The sequence below is a fragment of the Myotis daubentonii genome, chromosome 19 (genome assembly GCF_963259705.1).
Source record: "Myotis daubentonii chromosome 19, mMyoDau2.1, whole genome shotgun sequence".
Lineage (NCBI taxonomy): Eukaryota > Metazoa > Chordata > Mammalia > Chiroptera > Vespertilionidae > Myotis > Myotis daubentonii.
In genome coordinates, this window is record NC_081858.1 from 29,404,412 (window position 1) to 29,413,702 (window position 9,291).

At 59.9% G+C, this 9,291-nt stretch overlaps 1 protein-coding gene across 3 annotated transcripts; it reads left to right on the forward strand.

Annotated features, from left to right (window-relative positions):
- The first annotated feature begins 5,241 nt into the window (after positions 1 to 5,241).
- Positions 5,242 to 8,312, forward strand: P2RX2 (purinergic receptor P2X 2). 3 transcript variants are annotated; one of them, XM_059675873.1, is made up of 12 exons: positions 5,243 to 5,517; positions 5,698 to 5,833; positions 5,918 to 5,989; positions 6,069 to 6,144; positions 6,214 to 6,310; positions 6,435 to 6,515; positions 6,626 to 6,764; positions 6,996 to 7,126; positions 7,319 to 7,409; positions 7,533 to 7,598; positions 7,685 to 7,762; positions 7,946 to 8,312. In XM_059675873.1, the coding sequence occupies exons 1-12, from the start codon at positions 5,330 to 5,332 to the stop codon at positions 8,033 to 8,035; spliced, it is 1,245 nt and encodes a 414-aa protein (XP_059531856.1). In that variant the 5' UTR covers positions 5,243 to 5,329; the 3' UTR covers positions 8,036 to 8,312. The 3 variants fall into 3 exon arrangements, with proteins under 3 accessions (XP_059531855.1, XP_059531856.1, XP_059531854.1); XM_059675872.1 differs by having other exon boundaries at positions 5,242 to 5,521; positions 5,698 to 5,814; positions 7,685 to 8,312; XM_059675871.1 differs by having other exon boundaries at positions 7,685 to 8,312.
- The last annotated feature ends 979 nt before the right edge of the window (positions 8,313 to 9,291 follow it).

A 9,291-nucleotide genomic window follows, 5' to 3' on the forward strand; every position in this document is an offset into this window, starting at 1 on the left:
ACTGCCCTGAACGTCCCCTGTCTCCGCTGTCCGTCCCGGCAAACACGGGTCTTTCTTCCGTCCCCATCGCTCTGCCTGGAGTCAGAACCGCAGGTCGTGGCCTTTTCGGATGGGCTCCCGTCACTGAGCAACCGTGTGCATGGAGAGTCCCTCCATTGTTGCAAGTTTCTTTTTATTGCCAAATGGAAATAGGTTTTTAACAGCCCTTTCCCCAGGGACCACCGGGCCCTTGGTTCATTTAAACCCGTGATTCCCAAAGTGGGCGCTGCCGCCCGCTGGTGGGCGCTGCAGCGATCCGGGGGGCGGCGATGGCCACAGGCGCATTTGTTTTAACTTTTTTTGTATTCCCTTTCTGTTCTGAGTTCAATAAATAGTTTCATAATTTCAAACTTCAATGTTTCTAATTTACACCTTTCTTTACTATATTTTACGAAAAAGGTAGAAACATTAATACATATATCTTTCTGTTTAATTGCTATTAAAATTTTTAAAAAATTAATTTCCAGGGGGCGCTGAGTAATATTTTTTCTGGAAAGGGGGCGGTAGGCCAAATAAGTTTGGGAACCACTGGTTTAAACAAGAGCCTGTTGTTGCCCGGCCGGTGTGGCTCAGTGGTTGAGCGTTGACCTATGAACCAGGAGGTCACGGTTTGATTCCAGGCTCAGGGCACAGGCCCAGGTTGTGGGCTCCATCCCCAGTGTGGGGCGTGCAGGAGGCAGCCGATCCATGACTCTCTCATCATTGATGTTTCTCTCTCTCCCTCCCTCTCCCTTCCTCTCTGAAAGCAATAAAGACATACATTTTTTGGGAAGTGGTTAAGATGGTAAATGTTTCCCACAATAAAAAAGACGTCACAAGTACCTCTCCCGGGGCCCACCCAGGCACAGCCCCTGGTTGTTTGGAAACATTCTTCCATGAATGGAGCCTCTTTTCTGTTTGTTCCCAAATCTCTCAGGTCAGACCGCTTTCCAGCTTTTACTGCCCAACATCGACGTCAGGTGTGAGCCACAGCCTCCCAACCTGCCAAGTGACAGCTAAGACGCAGACTTGGACAGTACAGATCTCTGAACCACAGCGACCACCGTTTTGTTTTGTTTGTTTGTTTGTTTGTTTTGTTAATCCTCACCGGAGGATTTTTTCCATTGATTAAAAATTTTTTAATATTTTTTTAAATGTTAAAGCTGGGAGAGGGGTAGAAACATAAAGAGAGAGAATCATTGATCGGCTGCCTCCTGCACGCCCCCTACTGGGGATCGAGCCCACAACCCGGGCCTGGGCCCAGACTGGAATCGAAACGTGACCTCCTGGTTCATAGGTCGACGTGCAACCACTGAGCCACACCAGCTGGGCTGGTGTGTTGTTGTTTTTTATAGAGAGAGTGGAAGGGAGGAAGAGAGGAGGAGAGAGAGAGAGAGAGAGAGAGAGAGATGTGAGAGAGACATATGGATTGGTTGCCTCCCACACATGCCCCGACAGGGTCAGGGATCGATGGGGATGGAACCTATAACCCAGGTTCATGCCCTTGACTGGGAATCGAACCTGAGACCCTTCGGCATGTGGGCTGACACTCCAACCACTGAGCAACACCGGTCAGGGCACACTGCTACCACTTTTTGAGCATGAACCCCTCCCATCGGGGCACAGGGGGGCTGTCTCAGCCTCATGTCGCTGCTGAGGTGCACCCCTGGCTCGGCACTCAGTGCTGGCATTCTTGCACAGAGAAACAGACCGTGCGGTGGAGGCGTGAGCTCGGCTATCCCCGGCAGAAGAACTGCCCCAGGAGCTCACACTTGCCCCAGCCACAGCAGCCCTACCTTTTGTCTCGTCCACCTGCTCGGCTGCAGAGAAGAGGGACCAGCCAGCTCGGACGGTGGAGTCACCCAGGGCCGAGCTGTGGCTGAATCCCTGGGCCACCTCTCAACCCTCCTTCCTCTGTCCTGCCCCCGCCTTCCACCCGAGAGGGCCTTTCATCATCCGCCCAAGAGACCGGGGGCAATGTCCGGTCCCCTGGACAGGAGACCTCCGGCCCACACAAATCCCCGGGAGCCAACCACATCAATGGCCGGAAGGCCAGCACTGGCCAGTGACCGAAGCCTCCCTGGTTCTGCCCCATTTCCAACGCAGGACCAGCCTGAGAAGCCAAGCCTGCCCCTGTGAATCGTGTGGCCCCTCCCCACCAGGATCCCCAGTGGCCTGCTCGGCAGTTGATAGGGTGGGGCCGGGGCCAAGCTCTGGGTAGACGGCGTGCTTGTGCTCTTGGAACATTGTTCTCTTGTTTATTACTGCACAGTGTGTTCATAATAAACATCTACTGACTTATTTGTTATTGGCTGTGTGCCAGGCACTGTGCCAGGCTGTGCAGGGGAACAGGCTGTGACCCTCTTGTCACTTCGAAGCTCCAGGTCTACTTTGGGAAGTGGACCCATCACCAGATAGGTCACAGAGAGAGTGGTGGGTGCCGTTAGGGGTGTGGTGGGGTTGCCCGGAGGGTAGTTTTTAAGAAAATATATTGTTATTGATTTCAGAGAGGAAGGGAGAAGGAGAGAAACATCAACGATGAGAGAAAGAATCCCACACGCACCCCACCGGGGATGGAGCCTGCAACCCAAGCATGTGCCCTGACCGGGAATCAAACCGTGATCTCCTGGTTCCTAGGTTGATGCTCAACCATTGAGCCAGGCTGGCCGGGCATGGAGGGTATTTCAAGGAGTGGGGAAGGGGAGATGGGAGGGAGGAGAGAGGTGGAGACTGAAGGGGGGTGAAGCCAGGTGTTGGCGTGGGGGGCGGGGTCCGGCCCTGGAGGAGGGCAAGCCTCGTCCTATCAGGGTCATGAGTGCTTCAGCCACAAGAGCAGGACCAGAGAGTTTGAGGAAGTGGGCACCAGGTGGGCAGGCTGAGCTGCTGGTGGGGGCGGGGAGGGAGCCAGGGAGCCAGGAGGCAGCAGCCCGGGAGGAGGAAGCTCCGTGTTGATGGCTGAGAGCCAGGAGGAGACCTGGGGTTGGGTGGGTTCGGTTTAGCAAGGGCCTCACAAAGCACCTCGAAACTCAGTGGCATGAAAGGGCGTTTTACTATCCTCGGGCTCCACGGGGCAGCTGTCACTCAGAGTCGCTGGGCATGGGCCTCGGATGGCAGCTGGGCCGACTGTCCCCGAGGCCTTTTCACCAGCACGTCCAAGGCCAGGACGGCTGGAGCCTGGGGTGGCAACACCCGCCCGCACGGCTGGCTGCCCCAGAGCCCGAGCCTGAGCCCCAAGAGGACCTGAGAGGCTCTGCGGCCAGCCCAGGAGGCCAGCAGCCTCACGCCCCCCCCCCCCCGCCCCCTCAATCGGCCAGTGGGGTGGGCGGGGCAGTAAGGGGCGTGGAGAGAGACAGGAAGTCACCTGAGCTTGGGCTGAGTGCTTGAGCCGTCAGCTGAAACCCCAGGAGTGGACAGTATCACCCGGGACAGGGGCAGCGTGTGGGTGAGGAGAGGAGGGGCTGGCCCTGGTTTGGGGTTTCTTTTCGGCAGGGGTGACGAGAAGGAAATGTTCTAAAATTAGATCATGGTGGTGCTGGCAGAGCTGTGAATATACCAGCAGCAGCACGCTGCACATCCTGAGCTGTGCAGCCTGTTGTATCTCAATAAAGCTCTTTGGAAAAGGAAATCTAGTTGAACTTTGACCGACAACTTGGTTGACTTTACATTGTTATTTATAAATGATTTTTTATTCTCTCCTTGCCAGAGAGTAATATTTCCTTTTAACCAAAGGTTTTGGAATTCAATTGAGTAACTTAATTTTTTTGCTCGTAAAATGCCTTTTTAGCCGAAACCGGTTTGGCTCAGTGGATAGAGCGTCGGCCTGCGGACTGAAGGGTCCCAGGTTCGATTCCGGTCAAGGGCATGTACCTGGGTTGTGGGCACATCCCCAGTGGGAGATGTGTAGGAGGCAGCTGGTCGATGTTTCTCTCTCATTGATGTTTCTAACTCTCTCTCTCCCTTCCTCTCTGTAAAAAATCAATAAAATATATTTAAAAAATGCCTTTTTAAGTAAAGAACCATTATTAGCTGTGGTTACAAATTTGCATTAGGAGTTTCCACTCGCTTTCTCAAATTCCCTACCAGCAGGCGGCCAGACGCCTTATCTAAACCTCAGTGCGGTTTGTGAGCTCGGGGAAACCAATCCAGCGGCCGCTGCGCCCTGGATTTGGGGAGCGCCTGGCGTTCTAGTGGGTGGAGCCTCATAAACAAAGCTACCGTGTCAGGGACGCTCTTAAGCCCTCCTGTGGTCCAACCCAGATCCCTAAGGACACAGGTAGAAATCCATCTCAGACGATGAAAGAAATTAAATTCTTGGGCAAACTTGAGCTTCTATCTTTTCTTCCTAGAAAAGATAAGGAGAAAACACTAGTGTATTCAAGAGAGGAAATGCCTGCAGGCGGCCGGCAGGGCGGCGCTCCGCCCCCCGAAAGACGACGTGGTGCGCGTTTCTCTGTCACAGGAATTCAAAGACTTTTAACCCAGCTTTTTAGGCGTGAACCTCCTTTTGTTGTTAATCCTCATCAGAGGATATTCTTCCACTGATTTTTAGAGAGAGTGAGAGTGGAAGGGAGGGAGGGAGGGAGGAGAGAGAAAAAGATGGTGGTTGGGTGGTTGCCTCCTGGGGTGGGGATGGAACCTGCAACCCTGGTCCGTGCCCTTGACCGGAATGAAGCCCAAGACCCTTCGGTGTGGGCCGATGCTCTGACCACTGAGCCACCAGCCAGGGCAGCGTGGTGTTTTTATTTATTATTAAATATATTTTTATTGATTTCAGAGAGGAAGGGAAGAGAGAAACATCAATGATGAGAGTCATGGACCGGCTGCCTCCTGCACGCCCCCTGCTGGGGATCGAGCCCCGCAACCCGGGCCTGTGCCCTTGACCCAATCGAACCCGGGACCCTTCAGTCCCAGGCGGACTCTACCCACTGAGCCACCGGCCGGGCGCGTCTTGCATTAGGAAGGATGGCCCTTGAGCTCCGTGCTCACTGCGCAGCGGACGCCCGTGGAGACGCGGAGGGGGCGGGTGCTGCTCTCGTCCTGCGCCCCAGCCTCCAACCCCCCCCGTGCCCGCCCCCGGCCGCCTCCCCACGCCCCCGCTCTGGGTCCACCTGTGACACCTGCCAGGTGCGCCGGTCCTCCGTGCCCCGCACCCGCAGCCCCGAGGACCCCGGCTTGGGGCGGGGACGGGGCGGGGCGGGGCGGGGCGGCGAGACCACGCCCTGAGGCCACCCCGCGAGCCCCCGCCCCGCCCCCGCCCCCGCGGTGGCAGCGCCCGACAGCTGCTCGGGCCGCGGTTCCCGGCGGCGGGGCCATGGCGGCGGCGGAGCCCAAGCCCCCGGCGGGTGCGGGTGCGGGTGCGGCCGCGGCCCGGCGGCTGGCCCGGAGCTGCTGGTCCGCCTTCTGGGACTACGAGACGCCCAAGGTGATCGTGGTGAGGAACCGGCGCCTGGGCGTCGTGTACCGCGTGGTGCAGCTGCTCATCCTGCTCTACTTCGTGTGGTGGGTGCGCGCGGCGGGGTCCCGGGCCTGGGGCGGGCCCAGGGAGGGGGCGAGGGGACCCGGGTCCGGCGGGCGCGCGATGAACGCACGGTCCCTGGGTCGGAGGGTCCAGAGCACGAGAGGGGGAGGCGGGCAGGACGCGGTGCCCCGCCGCCCCCAGAGCTGGCCGTGTCCCCACAGGTACGTGTTCATCGTGCAGAAGAGCTACCAGGACCGGGAGACGGGCCCCGAGAGCTCGGTCATCACCAAGGTCAAGGGCATCACCTCCTCGGAGCACAAAGTGTGGGACGTGGAGGAGTACGTGAAGCCCCCCGAGGTGCGCCCCGCCCCGCCCGCCCGGAGGGTGGGACCGACGGCGGGACCCGCGGGAAGGGCCAACGCCCCTTCTTTCTGAGCGCAGGGGGGCAGCGTGTTCAGCATCATCACCAGGATCGAGGTCACTCCCTCCCAGGCCCAGGGCACCTGCCCCGAGGTGAGGGGGGGGGCGGATGCTATCGCGGGGCGGGGGGAGTGCGGGGTGTCCAGCCCCTGACTGAGCTCTCTCCTCCCAGAGTGTGAGGGTCACCAATGCCACCTGCAACTCGGACGAGGACTGCGTGGCCGGGGAGCTGGACATGCTGGGGAACGGTCAGTGTGCGCCCGGGGCGGTGGGGGGCTGGCCAGGGGCCCTCTCCACCTGAGCGCATGTGCCCGCAGGTGTTCGGACGGGGCGCTGTGTACCCTATTACCACGGGACCTCCAAGACCTGCGAGGTGTCCGGCTGGTGCCCCGTGGAAGATGGGGCCTCTGTCAGGTGCGCCCCACCCACCTGGGACCCAGGTCCACCCTACTCCTTCCTCCTCATTGGGGGGGGGGGTGGGCAGGGGCAGTCCAGCTGCAGAGCCTGGGGAGACGAAACACGCAGTCTGTCTCCTCAGCCAGTTTCTTGGTAAGATGGCCCCCAACTTCACCATCCTCATCAAGAACAGCATCCACTACCCCAAGTTCCAGTTCTCCAAGTAAGAGCCCTCGGGTGGGAGAGCCCTCGGGTGGGAGAGCCCTCGGGTGGGAGAAGGGACCCGGAGGCGGCTGCCTCCCGAGGATGCCCACCTCCGCCCGGCGTCCTCAGGGGCAACATCGAGGTGCGCAAGGATGGCTACCTGAAGCACTGCCTGTTCGACGAGGCGTCCCACCTGTACTGCCCCATCTTCAGGCTGGGCTTCATCGTGGAGCGGGCGGGGGAGAACTTCACGGAGCTGGCCCGCACGGTGAGGCCAGGCGCCTGGCCAGCCGGCCCGCTCAGAGGATCGGCGCCCCATCTGGCCGTGCGTGGCTCCCGCTCAATCACTGACTCCTGGTCACACAGCCACTGCTCCCCTCATGCCCCAGAAATGGGTGCTCACCAAGTGCCCCGGTGTGCACCCCCTCAGGGTGGAACCCCAGGGCGGAGGGTCCCGTGTGCCCGCCCTGACGCCATCTCTGTGCCCACCTCTGGGCAGGGTGGTGTCATTGGGGTCGTTATCAACTGGGACTGTGACCTGGACCTGCCGGCATCCAACTGCAACCCCAAGTACTCCTTCCGGAGACTGGACCCCAAGCACACCCCGGCCTCCTCTGGCTACAATTTCAGGTATTGGGCCCTGGGACACCTGGATCCTCACCCACCTGTGTGGTGGCTTGGGTACAAACAGGGAGGGGCTGGTGGTGGGCAGTCTTGGTGCTGCCCTACTCTGGCGACAGGCACGCCCACCACCAGTTCCTCAGGGTCAGGCGGCCAGGGCCGTTTCAGGTTCTGATGTGCTTCCGGGTCATTCCACCCCAGGTTTGCCAAGTATTACAAGATAAACGGCAGCACCACCCGCACCCTCATCAAGGCCTACGGGATCCGCATTGACGTCATCGTGCACGGACAGGTAAACCAGCCGGCCCTGCTTACCTGGGGTTCAGGTGGGCCAGCCCAGATCTGAGCTGGTCCAGCTCTGTGTCCCCTCCACACGACCTACCCCGGAGGGTCTGAGGCAGCCTCCTCTCCCCAGGCAGGCAAGTTCAGCCTGATTCCCACCATCATTAACCTGGCCACAGCGCTGACCTCCATCGGGGTGGTAAGGAGCGCGCACTGGGGTCCGGGCACGCGTGCGTGTGGTGGTGGGGGGTCAGGCCACGCCCTCACGCATGTTTGGCTGCCCAGGGCTCCTTCCTGTGCGACTGGATCTTGCTGACATTCATGAACAAAAACAAAGTCTACAGCCACAAGAAGTTCGACAAGGTGTGTACGCCACAGCACCCCCCAGGGAGCTGGCCTGTGACCCTGGCCCTTGTTTTGGGCCAGGCCCCTCCGCCCCCCTGTGCCTGCTCCACAGACCCAGGCAGACCACTGGACGAGGGGCAGAGCCAGGCCCAGGCGGTCCCACCACCACGGCCTGGTCCCACCTCTGCCCCATCCGAGCAGATGGTGGACACTCCCGATCGGGGTGCAGGACCCGGGCCTCCCCAGCAGGACTCCACGCTCACAGACCCCAGAGGCTTAGCCCAGCTCTGAGCCCCCTCCCCCACCTCACACTGCAAAGGCTGCCCTGGCCTGAAGCAGGTGGGACCAGCACGGAGAGCCCGGCCCTGCCCCCACATGCCTCCTCACAGCTGGGAACGAAAGGGCCCCATGCAACTGGGCAGTGGGCTGAAAGGGGGCAGCACCCTGCTCCCAGCTGCCCCCTCCCCCCAAGATCCTCATCCCTCCCGCCCACACCACCTGCCCAGACCCATTGCTGGGCTCCTAGCCAAGAAACCATGTCCAGAATCCAATAAACCTGTGACCATTACCATCTTGCTCTGTTTTGGGAAAAGCGTGTGGAGGCCCTGAAGACAAATACTAGCACATAGCGGTGGGTCCCTGTGCAGGGGCTGCAGGGGCCTTGCCAGCCAGTGCAGCACCCAGGCTCATGGCTGCCCTCTGGTCCAGCCACATCTGACCAGGGCCAATGGGGTGGGGGTGGGAGGCAGGCTGAGTGCATGACGACCCTGTCTTGTCTCAGCGCCACCCTTGTCAGTGCCGTCACCACCTTCCTGCAGGGATCACCCCAGGCCCCAAACTAAGGGAAAGGATGGCAGTCAGGAGGGAGGGCATGAGTTGCACCCAAGGGAAGCTGCCGGGCTGCCATTTGTGTGGGGAGTGTGGGCCTGTGGGTAACCGGCTCCTGCATCCTCAGATGCCACAGCTCATTAGTTCAACGGACCAGTTTGGCTGGACATGGTTTCTCTAGTAACAGTGGTGGCGTGTGCAGGTGTGAGGAGGCATGAGCCAAGCACCTTGCACAGACCTCACCAGTGGTCCCATCATTCCCAAGCTCAAGGGGAAGGAGGGTTCAGACCATACCAGCCCTGAGCCCCCCCCGCCCCCCCCAGGTCTGAATGCCCTTCCCACCTGCCTATTGGGCTTGCCCCACTGGCTGCAACCAGAAAACGCTCCATTTGACCCCACCCAGCCACCTTCAGCTCCTCCCCGCTTGGGACACTGGCTGCACAGGTCACCCAAATGCTGGACACCCCATGGGTCTGGCTCACAGATGTCCAGCTCTAGTTTCGGAGAAACTGGCTTTTCCAGTCGGGGCTGGGCTGCAAGCTTAAGAACCAGGGCCAGGGGCTCGGGTTTCCTAAGCAGAGTGACCAGGGCCTAGCACCCCAAATGCCCCCACCCAAGCTGACCTCCAGGGCACAGCTGGGAGCTCAGAAACCAGGGTGCCCAGGCCCTGTCTTGCTGCAGGGACAGGCGTGCAGTGTCCAGGGTGCTGCTGTGGGCAT

Bases quoted from the DNA above. Each gene is read 5' to 3' on its own strand.
- P2RX2 (XM_059675871.1), top strand. From the start codon at position 5,330: ATGGCGGCGGCGGAGCCCAAGCCCCCGGCGGGTGCGGGTGCGGGTGCG. The intron at 6,311-6,434 runs GTGCGCCCCACC...CTGTCTCCTCAG, and splicing joins GAAGATGGGGCCTCTGTCAG to CCAGTTTCTTGGTAAGATGG. The intron at 7,127-7,318 runs GTATTGGGCCCT...ATTCCACCCCAG, and splicing joins TCCTCTGGCTACAATTTCAG to GTTTGCCAAGTATTACAAGA.